This window comes from Myxocyprinus asiaticus, chromosome 26, assembly GCF_019703515.2.
Source record: "Myxocyprinus asiaticus isolate MX2 ecotype Aquarium Trade chromosome 26, UBuf_Myxa_2, whole genome shotgun sequence".
NCBI classification, from domain to species: domain Eukaryota; kingdom Metazoa; phylum Chordata; class Actinopteri; order Cypriniformes; family Catostomidae; genus Myxocyprinus; species Myxocyprinus asiaticus.
Window position 1 is genome coordinate 13899554 of NC_059369.1, and position 14234 is coordinate 13913787.

Genomic DNA, 14234 nt, shown 5'->3' on the forward strand with positions numbered 1-14234 from the left:
CACAAATGTATTAACCACAGTCAAACTGTCCACTGTCAGCAAAAGGTTATATGCCATACAGAAAAGCTGTAGACTCATGTGGCAACTTATGCTTGACAATGAGTATGTTTACATTGACATGTTTACAGGTCACCTACCCTCTTGATGGAAGTGAGCACAGTCAGGAGGGCAGTCTTCAAGGAGAGTGCCTTAAGCTTGGCTGACTGCAAAGACCCTGAAGAGCTACAGAGAGGTCCCATGAGGGAACGAGGCGCGGTCTGGAGGGATTCAGCCTCCTGGTGCCTCTTAGGAACCTGATGATCAGGTCGTGCTTCCCTAAGGACTTACCGTCAACTGCGTCGTGGTGTGCTGCTATGGCAGCAACGTACACCTTCAAGGTGGAAGGGGACAGCCTCCCTTCCAACCTCTCCTGCAGTAAGGAAAGCACTGATCCGACTGCGCATCTCTGGGGTTCTTCGCGTCGGGAAGAACACCACTTAGCGAACAGACACCACTTAAAGGCATACAGGCGCCTCATAGAGGAGGCCCTAGCCTGAGTGATCGTGTCTACCACTGCGGGTGGTAGACCGCATAGGTCTTCCACGTCCCGTCCAGGGGCCAGACATGGAGATTCCAGAGGTCTGGGCGCGGGTGCCAGAGGGTGCCCCATCCCTGAGAAAGAAGGTCCTTCCTCGGGATTTCGCAGGGGGGGGCTGTCGCGAGGAGCGTGAGGTCCGTGAACCACGCGTGGGTGGGCCAGTAGGGTGCTACCAGGACGACCTGCTCCTCGTCCTCCCTGACCTTGCACAGGGTCTGTGCAAGCAGGCTCACTGGGGGAAATGCATATTTGCATAGGCCAGGGGGCCAGCTGTGTGCCAGCGCGTCTATGCCGAGGGCGTACCAGAGCGGGCAGTGGGAGGATTCTTGGGAGGCGAACAGGTCCACCTGTGCCTGTCCGAATCGACTCCAAATCAGCTGGACCACCTGAGGGTGGAGTCTCCACTCTCCCCTGAGGGTAACCTGCTGTGACAGCACGTCCACTGTAGTGTTGAGGCCCGGGATGTGAGTGGCTCGCAGCAACTTGAAGTGCTGCTGACTCCAGAGGAGGAGACGGCGGGCGAGTTGTGACATACAATGAGACCGCAGACTGCCTTGGCGGTTGACATATGCTACCGTTGCCGTGTTGTCTGTCCGAATTAACACGTGCTTGCCCTGGATCAACGGCGAGAACCTCCGCAGGGCAAGCAGAATTGCCAACAACTCGAGGCAGTTGATGTGCCAATGCAGTCGCAGGACCGTCCAGAGGCCGGCGGTTGCAAACAGCACCCCAGCCCGTTTTGGAGGCATCTATTGTGACCACGACACGCCTGGAAACCAGTTCTAAAGAAACACCTGCCCGTAGAAATGAGAGGTCGGTCCAAGGGCTGAAAAGACGGTAACAGACCGGCGTGATGGCCACGCGATGTGTCCCATGGCGCCATGCCCATCTCGGGACTCAAGTCTGGAGCCAGTGCTGAAGTGGCCTCATATGCATCAACCCGAGCGGGGTGGCCACCGCCGAGAATGCCATATGCCCCAGGAGCCTCTGAAAAAGTTTCAGTGGAACCATTGTTTTCTGTTTGAACGCCTTCAAACAGGCCAGCACTGACTGGGCGCGCTCGTTCGTGAGGCGCGCCGTCAAGGAGACTGAGTCCAACTCCAAACCGATAAAAGAGGTGCTCTGAACCGGGAGGAGCTTGCTCTTTTCCCAGTTGACCCGAAGCCCTAGTCGGCTGAGGTGTGAGAGCACCCTGTGTGCGCACAACATGTCTCGAGAGTGAGCTAGGATTAGCCAGTCATCGAGATAGTTGAGAATGCGAATGCCCACCTCCCTTAATGGGGCAAGGGTATCCTCTGCGATCTTCGTAAACACGCGAGGAGACAGGGACAGGCCAAAAGGGAGGACTTTGTACTGATATGCCTGACCCTCGAATGCAAACCGCAGGAAGGGTCTGTGTCGAGGAAGGATCGAGATGTGGAAGTACGCATCCTTCAGGTCGACACTCGCCAGAATGCATTTTTGCATCAGCATCTTGAATGGGAGTCTGTGTAAAGCCCGGTTCAGTACTCGCAGGTCCAAGATTGGCTGCAACCCACCGCCTTTTTTCGGTACGATGAAGTAAGGGCTGTAAAACCCTTTCTTCATCTTGGCTGGAGGGACAGGTTCTATCGCGCCCTTCCATAGGAGGGTAGCGATCTCCGCGCGCAAGGTGGCAGCGTTTTCGCTCTTGACCAAGGTGAAGTGAATACCGCTGAACCTGGGCGGGTGCCTGGCGAACTGAATCACGTAGCTGAGTTGGACGGTCCGGATTAGCCATCGCGACGGATTGGAAAGCGCCAAGTTCCACGCAAGGGGAACCAAGGGGACAACGTCGTCAGACCTACCGGCAGGTGGGGCCTCACGGCAGGGCGGAGCTCAAGGTGCCACACCATGTCGTGGCCGTGCTGAGTCTAGGGACATCGAAGCACTTACCTGGCTCCTTGTGACCACCCCCGGAACAGCCTGGGACAGGGGAGGAAGAGGCCTGTCCTCGTAACCCGTGAAGACTGCCACATCAGGGGCGGCTGTGTGCCACAGCTGGGCGCTCAGGGGCGGAAAGGCCACCGCTGGAGCGCCAATCCTGCAAGAAAAAACCCATGGACGGTTGTCGTGGTGATGACCGTACACACCAGGTATGTGACCCAGGGAGGAAGAAAGCCGCTCTTTTGCTGAACTGTTGGGTACCGCAGCCACTTGGGCATGCGGCGAAATCAAACAAAAAGGCAACAAAAGATTTTCCACCCGGCCCTCCACCGGGGGATGGAGTGGTCTTTTTACCAGCTCCATGTGATTGGGTTCCCTTGTCCCTGGGTCACCCGTCTCAGGGGCACTTTGAGGACCTCCGTGGGTTCTTAGGTGCCGGCTGTGAGACGAGTGGCCTCTGCTTCCTCACATCAGGGATGACGTGAATCTACAGGGCTTGGATGGGAGTTTAGGGTCATCCCTGATGGCTAAAGCCTACAGCGCTGCTGGACAAGCCACCTCTGCCCTGCACGCCATGGCTCTCCTGCGGGTCCACCAAGCCAAGGCGTTGAAAGAACTGCACAAGGGTAGTTCCGCCCCAGATTTGATGCAGGGATTGCGCTCGGCGACGAAGGTCACGGCGCGGTCTCTCGGGTGGACGATGGCCACACTAGTGGTCCAGGAGCACCACCTTTGGCTCAACCTGGTCGAGATGGGCGAGGCAGACAAGACACGGTTCCTTGCTGCCCCCATTTCCCAGGCGGGCCTATTTGGCGACACCGTCGAGGACTTTGCCCAGCAGTTCTCGGCGGTGAAACAGCAGACGGAGGCAATCCGGCACATCCTACCCCAGCGAGGCTCAAGATCCCGTACCCCATCTGCTCGTCACCAAGGGTGTCCCCCTGCGGTGACTGCACCGGCTCTGCTGCAGCCTGCCCTTTCGGCCCGGCCCCAGCGTGGAGCTCACCGCAGGAAGCAGACGCCACCCGTCTCACAGCCGGCACCTAAGAACCCACGGAGGTCCTCAAAGTGCCCCTGAGATGGGTGACCCAGGGACAAGGGAACCCAATCACATGGAGCTGCGGGAATAGGTGCACCGCGAGTGCATTATCCACCGGGGGAATCGCCATATAGCCCCTGGCTGCCCCGCCATCGAGGGTAGTGAGAGTGGGGGAACTGCGGAATCGGGGCCGGGCAGTAAAAGGTGCCTCCCACAACTTCGTCAGCTCCTCATGTACTTCTGGGAAGAATGGCACTGGAGCAAGGCGTGGCTGCTTTGAGCGGTGCCGCGAGCCCAGGAACCAATGATCGAGCCGCGGGGTTCAGGGGAGAGCGGAGGGTTCCACTCTAACCCGACACTCGCGGCCGCCCAGGAAAGCATGTCCGGCATTTCGGCATCGGCCTGTGACTGGGCAATTGTCCCCGAAGGGAGAAGCCCAGCTGAGGCTTCTGCATCCAACTGGACAAGCCCGCTCTCTGATGCTGCGCTCGAGAGCTCATCATCTAAGCGGGCTCCGAACAAGAAGCCAGACTCGCCATGAGACGAGCCGGCGAACTCATCCGGAAGCCCGATTGGGGCAGACGAGCGTGCTGGGGAATGGGAGGTCCGCGGGGGGATACCCGGCAGAGATGATCCCATTGGGGTCCCCAAATAGCCACGCTGGCCTCATACCCGTAGGTAGAAGGCCCGAGGTGGGGAGCCGCTGGGGTGGCTTGCTTTCTTATGAAAGCAAGCCGCGACCACAATGTTGCCATGGTCATGCTCTCGAAGTGAGAACAAGAACCATCCACAACTCCATGTGGGTCGCGCCCAGACACGAAAGACAGTGATCTTGACCATCCAAAGTTAAGAGATAACGACCGCAACCAGGAATAACACACAATCGGAAAGGTATCTTTAAAAAGACACGTCTTTAAAAAGACATTCCGTGTGTGCCGCTCTTTTAGAGAAATATATACACTTTTAGAGGAGGAACCAGTAATATAATTTAGCAAAAATGTTGCCACAGTCATGTAATTTCCATAGTATATTTTACAAGTCTATATAGTATATACAGTATATTGAAAATATACATTAGATGGAGAACAAGACTTGCTGTGAATAATGACTATTTTATGGCCTCTACATCAACTTTTATTGGATGGAAAACAGTGGCTCAGACATTCTGCTAAATATTTCCACTTGTGTTCCACATAAGAAAGAACAGGTGTTATTTCTCAGGACACCTATTTCAGTGATATCTATCAAGTAGAAGGGACATTTTCTGTGTGCCAGAAGAAGAAAAAAACATATAGCAAGCATAATTGGGTGATTTTAGAACTTTTTAAAGCACAGGATGGCAAAATAAAAGTAAGCCAAACAATCAAATCAGCACTGGACAGCAGAAATCACCACAGAACTCAGCTGTGCGAGTGAGACAGTCATTAAGAAACACATGAAAGCAGTTTCAGTCAGCACCTGAATTTCCAGGGGGTAATGGATAATAATCTCAAAAATGTCACACTCTCTCTCTATCTCTCTCGAGATCCTCTCTTTTAATAAAGGTATTTTTTCATTATTTTTTTTTTTATTTTTTTATTGGCAGTATCCAATCTTGTTTCCCGCAGGCACATGTCTAATTATACAAAAGTGTGATTAATTAAGCTCATAATAAAAGAAAGACAATTTAATCTCTTACTATCTCCTTCCCTCTCTCTCTTTTCTGTCTTTCTCTTTTTTCCCGTCGTTAATCTGAGTCTGCTGGGGTGATGGAGAGCCTCCCACCACTTGCTCTTTAATTAAGAGTGGTGTAAACACAATGGCTGTCATGTAGCCCACATGCCGTGAACACAGACATGAATGTGTGCTGTAAATTGGATTGCAGGGGGACTTGAACTTTCTGTTTCTTTGGTCCAGCCAAAAGCCAGGAAAGTTATCTGAATTTACTTTAAATCTGAAAGTTTAAATCTGAGTTTAGTTTGATAATAGATTTCCCTGAGGAGCCTTGTAATGCTCTTAATGCAGACACAATTCTGAACAAGCAGGGAAAACAAGATCAGATCAATATTTATTATTATGTCTAGGGGTGGGCGATATACCGGTAGACATGATAAACCAGTAGAAATTTGCCAACTGGTGTACATTTTGAATTATCGTCTCTATCATGGTAATGCAAAATTGGCACACGAGAAATGTGTACAGCACATAACATGCACGCATTACACACTCTGTCGGATAAATGGAGGAAGGTGGAGCGACTACTCGTTCCTCAGATTCATTTCAATGAGAAGATGAGAGGAGATTATGAAGGAAAAAGTGTGTCCTTCGTGATGTGGAATTGGTTTGGCTTTAGAAAATGCAATACCGAGCAGCAAACAGCAATCTGCAAGGTTTGTACATTGTGTATGTCATTATATCCATGTGCGCGTATATATATCAGTGGTCAGGGCTTCACGTGAGACTGATAAAATAATGAAATGCAGTTTTTCACTGACAGCTGCACGTGTCATTAGATGGAAAGCTTGTCTAGAACGTGAGAAAAAATGATACTGAATCCGCTTCTGCGGCATGAAATTTCACTTAGCCACCATCAAAGCAAACTCAATGACATTCATCCTGCGCTCCAAACATGCCTCCCATCCAAACACGCGCAGCTGTGTTTTGTGCGAGTGTTGCGCACGCAGTCTGAAACACGCAAGTACATGTGAGTCTTAAAGTCATCCCAGTCCCTTCATTTGTGCTCTTGTGACAGAATAAGCACAGATCACACCCCTTACTCATTCTGGTTTCTCGCGATGTCAAGTGGGTTTTTAAAATACACATCAAAACCCTTTCTAAATTTCTGTTCGAATGATATTTGATATCAGGAAACAAACCAACCATATTTTCCTTCAGATATTTTAACGTTCTTTATAGAGATCACTAAAAACACAGAGCCTAATTAAGTGTTTTATTTATGGATATTTTTTTATTTATATGTTATTTTACTTTTTGCATTGCTTTGAGATGTTAAGTTTCTTGAGAAAGTTATAACAATAATCATAATAATAACAACAACAACAATAAGAAGAAGAAAATTGGTGCACATCATCAGACTGAAATGTGGCATTTCTTTTTATTTATTTTTTTACTTTGTTTGTCAAGTTCAAAATAAAGAGAAAATTATATAAGATGAAGTTTTCATTTATCAAGTATTTAATTCACTGACTGGATTACTCAAAATTGCAACATGGCCTAATATATAATAACATTTTATTGATTTTTCAGAAAGATTTAACTATATCATGATATATATCGTTATCGTGATATAAAATTACTCATATTGTGATATAGGATTTTGGTCATATCACCCACCCCTAATTATGTAAATATCTGCATTGTCCTGTATACAGACTCTTTTATAGGGCAGCTAAAGTGCATTATATTTCTGTGTTTAGAAGCTTTGATCAAAATCGTACCTTTTAAGATTTAGTGATGTATTAGCCCAGATGAAATCTGCTTACTTTTTTTTTCTTCCTGCACTGATTTTGAGCAAAAATTCTGTGGAATGGATTTAAATATGGTAAAATGTGTTAAATGGAGCTGAGATTACTATGTCATAGGTAGCTAAAGGCATAGCCAAATTGGCCAACACACACACGCACACTGTATGTAAACAATATATACATTTATTACATGGCTCTCTGGAATACTCGATTCTGATTGGTCAATTGCGCCATCAAGTGGTCAGATATTGCTCTGTAACAACTGCACTTCCGGGGATTTAGACATATCAGACCGGGTTCTGCGAGCCATCTCTCCTGCTTCTCGGCTCACTGTGCGATCTCTACAAGTAAGCTAATAAAAGAATTTCAACTCAGATCAATGTTTCTTGTACATTTCTTTATTTATTTGGCAAGTAGTCTTGTAATAGGCTGAATATTGAGGAGTCAGATGGTCATTTTCACAACATAAGCACCAACAGAACTCAGATGCAAACCGTAGATTGATTTAAAACTACATTTAAATAGACATAGCATCCAGAAAACGTGGCGTTTATGGCTGGAAAGTTGGATGCTCCAAAAGCTCAAATTGGAATTTTTGCAAAATGATTTGCTGTAAATGTATTTTTTTTTTTTTTTTTGCAAACTCCAATCACATTACCCCTTTTTTCAAAACCCTGCCCTCACAGACATGTCTGCAAACCAAGGGATAAATGTTTGTCTGGCTAGCATGGTTCAGCATGGTTCAGTTAGCCCCTGCCGGTAGACTCCATACCTACACCATTATAGGGGCCAAAAGCATCTTTCTCCATTGACAGGTATTACAAAGTAGCTGTGTGTTCTGACTTCATATAATTCTTTGCTAGCAACATATAAATCACAAATATTTCAATATATCATAGTTAGTGTTTTACCAGTGCCCAATTTTTTGGAGGACTCTTAAACTGCGCAAAATGGACTTCAGGCAGTAAACGAATGGCCAGTTTTCTCATTGGCTAAGGTTCCCATACTGTTTTTTGCTGTTTACAGAGCCTGGGGCTGTCACAGGGACAGGTATGATTTCTCAGGATATTAATTCTGTGTTATCTGACAGATAGCAGAGGCATGTGTGGTATACAAAAAAATTGCTTATAGCACTTTTAATAAACAATCAAGCAAGGTGCCAAGGATGATGAAAACTTTGTAATTAATGGGTGTTTATTTTCTGTGGACAAAGATTCAATGTGGGCCTGTGTGTTACTGTACTAACAAATTAATCTCTCTTTCTCCACCAGAAGAGAGGATGCTGCAGGAGGCCAGTGTTAGAGTGAGCCCAACCTGATCACTCCACCCCCTCCCCCTGCTCAGTCCTCCACAATCCCAGGATGCTCTGTCCGTGCCGAGGGAAGCTGAAGTTGCTAGTGCTGTCTCTGAGTTTCATCATCCTGTTCACCTGGCTCTACCTGCTCATGGGGAACTCAGAGAGTGAGTGTCGAAAGGATTAATACCAATCTTTAAATCTCAAGAAACAACAGGGATCCACTCTCTTTCTGTTTTCTGATGTAGAATCTGCAGGGTCAAATTGGGACAAAATTTTACCAGGAATTTCAGGATTCTTGCGGCCAACTGAACATAGGTTTCATAATAGATGTCTATTATTATTATTATTAATATTATTAGTGATTTGGATTTCACTGGCTATATTGCACATAAATAGAACTGATCAGTCCGTGTGTCAAGACACACTGATTGATATAATTGACATCTAATTGAAATTGTTATAATACATGACACACAACCTAGTTTACCCTCAGAAGTTTCTCTCTTGTGCTTATCTATGCAAGAGCTGGAGCATAAACAGACTACAGTACTATACAAAAGTCTTAGGCACATAAGATGTTTCACAAAAGCATTTGTCTTAAGATGGTAATTTATATCTTCAGCTTTAGTGTGTCAATAGGAAATATAAATGTTAGACTCCCAAACATTACTTTTGCAAATAGAAATGATTAGAACAGAAGAACAGGGAGCCCTGCAACAGATGTCATGGCCCCCACAAAGCCCCCCACTGAACATCATGTCAGTCTGAGATTACATGAAGAGACAGAAGCAATTGAGACAGACTAAATAGATAGAAGAACTGTGGTGAATTCTCCAAGAAGCTTGGAACATCCTATCTGCCAACAACCAAGAAAAACTGTGTCCAGGTGTACCTGGAGAATTGGGGCTGTTTTAAAGGCAAAGGTGGTCACACCGAATATTGATTTAGCTTTTTTATGTTTACTGGACTTTGTATGACATTAAGTGATAAATAAAAACTATTTATGGCATTATTTTTGAAAACATCCTCACTATGCAACATTTTTCACAAGTGCCTAAAACATTTGCACAGTACTGTATTAGCAATAATGAAAATATGTCTAGTTATTTAATAACAAAAATTTATGATTGGCAACAATTGAGAAATTTGAGAGACATTTGTCACATTTTAATAGAAAACATCAACCTCATTATTTTCAGTTATGGCAGAAAAAAACCTGCTTTGAATTTTTTGAAGTAACTCTCATATATGACACATCTGCTGCCATCGAGACCATATAGCACAATGCAATTTTAAATACAATACATGTTAAGACCACACAAAACTAATGCCAGAGCAGGCATGCCAAAAAATCTGTCTACCTTTTAAGTTACTTAAGTCTAAGTTGTTAATAGTTGTTGAAGAAAATCACTTAGGTAACTGGCAGAGTTAGGAATTTTGTAGGCAAGTCCAATGGACCTTTTTCACAGTAGCGTCATCTTTAATTTATAATGGGAATGACAACGAGGCTGTGAGGGATAGACTTGCAGCCTCTTTAATGGGTTGTACTGATGTTTAAAGTGTTTTGAATCATTCTGCTGAAGAAACATTGAAAATTTCAGTAAATTTCACTAGACAAAAAACTCCAGAAAACATAATTTGTGGAAAATGACATGTGATTTAGGAGCTTTATGAAGCTTTATACAGTGCATGCCATAGAGTCTATTACTCACAGCCTCGTTTTCATTCACGTCAAAAATCAAACATGACACAACTGTGAATAAGGTCTATGGACATTGTGAAAAACATACACTGTTTTTCTCTGCACCACCTTGTGGGGCCGTTCGTCCTGAAAGCATTTCCTTATGTAAACACACACTATACTCATTTCTTGACTGTCGCGCTGTATCCCACTGTTTTTTCAGCATCTCGTGCAGGAGCATCACGTTTTAGACAAGTTTAAAAGAATCTCAACAGTTAGAAACAGTTAAAAAAATTGTCTCAAGATGCCTGCGTTATTTGTGGTGCTGCATCTAGATTTTTTAAGTGCAAGGATGCATTTGGTGTAAATGGCTCCTTTCTCTTGCTATGATCTAATATCTTTAAGTGATGACAAAGTAATAGATGTATAAAACATTCAGGAAAACTAAAGCTAAAAACAGGAGGTGGCTAAAGTTGCCTCAACAATTGCAGTACAAAAGGTAACGCTCATGTGGATTGCGGGGCTCCCGAATTTCTGTTTACATACATAGTTCTGTTTAGTTGGAGTAAAGTTTACATTTGTGACCTAAACAACCAGATGTATTTAAACTTGACTGAGCTGTGTCTTGTATGCACCTCAAACCTCCGGAGGTGGTTACTATCTGAATTACTATCTGTATCAAATGTGTCGTGGAGGGCATTTACAATTGGTCTTTTCATGATCAGATAGCTATGCAATCTGTAAAAACTCATGAAGTGACCAAGCGTAAGTAACCCCAAAGAGTTTTCGCCTGAAGCTGGCTCAACATGGGTTTTGAGTCTGTCATTCATAGCCTTATCTCAGACCACACGTTAAAATCCTCCTCTGATGGGTCTGTCATCCTCAGAGATGCACAATAATGCTGCAGAGCAGTGATACCACAAATGATCTGCTATCAGATCTCAGAAAGCTAATCATTATAAAAGCTCTTTCTTTATCTCTCACATGCTTTATGCCCCATTCTCTATCTGTAATCATGACAACATTACCACATACACACACACATCGACAACTGCACACATACAGATATACAGCACACTGAGAGGAAGATTATCAGAGCATGATCATCAGTATTCATGAAACTGAGAGAGTTTAACTGAAGATGTGTCATTTCCTTTGAACAAACAAACAAACACACATGCAGTTTCACAAGTTTTCATAAGTTTGGGTCATTCTATGAAATGGATGCCTTCAAATATTAAAAAGATGGTTTTTAAAGTAAGTTTCAGTTAGGTTTAAAACATTCAAGCATGTCAGCTTTCCAGGGCAAACCCACCTCCTTCCCATCTAATACCCTCTTTTCCTTCACCCTCTTAAGTGTGTGTGTTTTTCTATATATGTCCTATATGTGTATTTTTTTTATTTTTATTTTTATGACTTTCTTCTGTAGAAGACGTTTGGTGAACGCTGGCGCAACTGGCCGCCACTGCCTCTCCGTGAACTCATTATTATTAAGTTGTTTTGCTGTTTTATATATTGAGACACGGCTTCTTAGGAAGCTTTTAAACTGTGCTTTAGTTGTTTTTATCTACGATGAGCAATTTTATACTGGATGATATTAAAAGGTGACTCGCCTGCTTGATACCAGGAGGTTTGGTGCTTCCTGGGGTCGCCGGTCTGCCTGGATTTATTAACTCTGAATTTTCACTCTGAGGCTATGGGTGCAGCAAAACAATGGAAATTAACAAGCTGTTTGTACGGATTGTATTCATCTGGATCATCCTCTCTTCTATATACTATCCAGTGGTTTCGATTCTGCGTTATACGGAGGCGGATTTGTTTCGCTTTCACTCTTGCCTCTCTGAACCTCCACCAGCCTTACATCTCCATCTGGATTTTGTGTATAAACCTCATAGGAAATACATTCACCGTTGGTCCCGACGGAGCTACAATACCGACGATACAAACCCAGTACGGTCCTTTTGGTCATCTTATCCACATCACACAAAGAAATCTACACGGACTGCTGACCATAGCGTGCTAACCAACTTAGCCAAGTCGGCTAGCAACAACGCTGGTAAAGCCAATCTCTCTTTTGGATTGTTCAACATCCGATCTCTCACCAACAAGGGACCTCTGGTTTACGACCTCCTGTCTGACCGTAAGTTTGACTTCCTCTGTTTGACTGAGACTTGGCAGCAGCCTGATGATTTCTTTCATCTTTAATTAGTCCGTTCCTCCGGGGTATGTTTACATTTGTAAACCCCATGTCTCTGGTTGGGGAGGGGGTCTCGCAATCCTTCAAAATGAGAAGTGGAAAGTATCCTATATAACTGTGCCCGTATTTACTTCATTTGAATCCATTGCTCTTAAAATCAATGGGTCAATTCCCACTATCCTTGCCACTGTATACCACCCTCCCAAGACCGATTCTAACTTTATTAATGACTTTTCTGAGTTTTTAATGCTCTGTGTCTCCCAATGTGATTTTGTTGGGTGATTTTAACATTCATATTGATAATACTAGTAGTATATGTACAAGGGATTTTTATCTTGTCTTGATAGTTTTGGTATACTGCAATATGCCAACACTCCTACTCACTCCAAAGGGCACATTCTTGACCTTATCTGTTGTTCCGGTATAACTGTCTGTACTGTCTCAGATTTGTCCATATCTGATCATTTGTTTCTGTCTTTTAATGCCCACCTTACAGTATTTAAGATACACTTGTGTCGATCCGTCACATTTTGCAATATAAAGACTATTGATATATCTGTCTTTGCTGATGAACTTGTCACCTTATCTAGCAAAGTTGATTTATCGACTGTGGATGACCTGGTATCTTATTATAACGATGGACTTCATGAGATATTAGACGTTTTTGCCCCTTTGAAAACCCGGACTGTTTCTTTTACTCACTCTGCTCCTTGGTATACCCCTGAATTACGCCAGCTTAAAACTAAAGGCTGTTGGCTGGAGCGTTTGTATGCAAAAACTGGACTTACAGTTCATAAAGAATTGTATGCTCATCATATGCAACATTATAAGGATGCTATCTCTAAAGTGAAATCTGAGTCACCTGAGTCTCTACCATCACACATGTATTCTACTACTGTATGTATCACTTTCATGGATTATTTTAATACCAAAATTTAAAAATATTCACAAGCAAATACTTTTAAATAATGCTGGTTGTGGCCCATCAGACTCAGTTTCCTTTGAACTACCTCTTTCTGCATTTTCTATCTTTAAAATTCCTACAGTTGATGAGATATCCTCTATTATTCGGAAATCCAAACACACCACCTGTAAACTTCATCCTCTTCCAACGTATTTAGTTAAAGTTTGTTTACCTTCTTTGTCTTCTTTAATCACTGAGATTGTTCATTCTTAACTGTCTTCTGGTTTGGTTCCTATATCATTCAAAACTGTTTCAATAACCCCAATACTCAAGAAACCAGGGGCAGATCCTACTAATTTTGATAATTTTCATCCTATTTCTAATTTACCATTTATTTCCAAAATTTTGGAAAGGAGTGTTGCAGTTCAGATTTATGATTATCTTTCAGCTAATAATTTGTTTGAACAATTTCAATCGGGTTTCCGTCCTGCTCTTGTCAAAATTACTAATGATCTGCTGTTGGCTGCAGATTCTGGTCAGCTGTCTATACTCATTCTCCTCGACCTGAGTGCGGCCTTTGATACGATCTCACATAACATCCTCCTAGACAGGCTAGTCTCAATTGGAATTATGGGCACCCCCCTGTCTTTGTTTAGATCGTATCTTTCTGGTCGCACTCAGTTCGTACAACTCAAAAATTTTCAATCTAAGTCATCACAATTTATCACTGGCATTCCACAAGGCTCAGTTTTGGGCCCTCTTCTATTTATTATTTGTTTACTGCCCCTTGGTCATATATTTAGGAAACATAGTGTCTATTTTCACTGCTATGATGACGACACCCAGCTCTGCCTATCCTCCAAGCCCACTTCTTCCCTTCCTCCACCCTCTCTGTCCAGCTGTTTAGCTGAAATAAAAAAATAGTTCTCATTTAATTTTCTCAAATTAAATTTTGGTAAAACTGAAATCCTACTTGTAGGCACCAAATCTAATTTGGCAAAAACTGACAGTTTTTCTGTGACTATTGATCAGTCCACTGTTTCTCCTTCTTCACAGGTTAAGAGTCTGGGTGTCATCCTTGATAGCACCTTATCCTTTGAAGCCCATGTTAATAACACGTCTTTGTCCCTCTCTCACTTTGAACAGCACTGCCATTCTCATTCATGCACT

General features: G+C 44.0%; 1 protein-coding gene across 6 annotated transcripts in view; it reads left to right on the forward strand.

The window, feature by feature from the left end:
• LOC127416949 (xylosyl- and glucuronyltransferase LARGE2s) overlaps positions 1 to 14234 on the forward strand; it is a 192517-nt gene that overhangs the window by 161718 nt on the left and 16565 nt on the right. For 4 of the 6 annotated variants that reach the window (XM_051656574.1, XM_051656572.1, XM_051656577.1 and 1 more), the window contains one exon: positions 8257 to 8446. In XM_051656574.1, the coding sequence (XP_051512534.1) occupies positions 8347 to 8446 (100 nt within the window). In that variant the 5' untranslated portion in view covers positions 8257 to 8346. The remainder of the gene's footprint in view (positions 1 to 8256; positions 8447 to 14234) is intronic. The other 2 variants (XM_051656575.1, XM_051656576.1) reach the window with 1 other exon arrangement.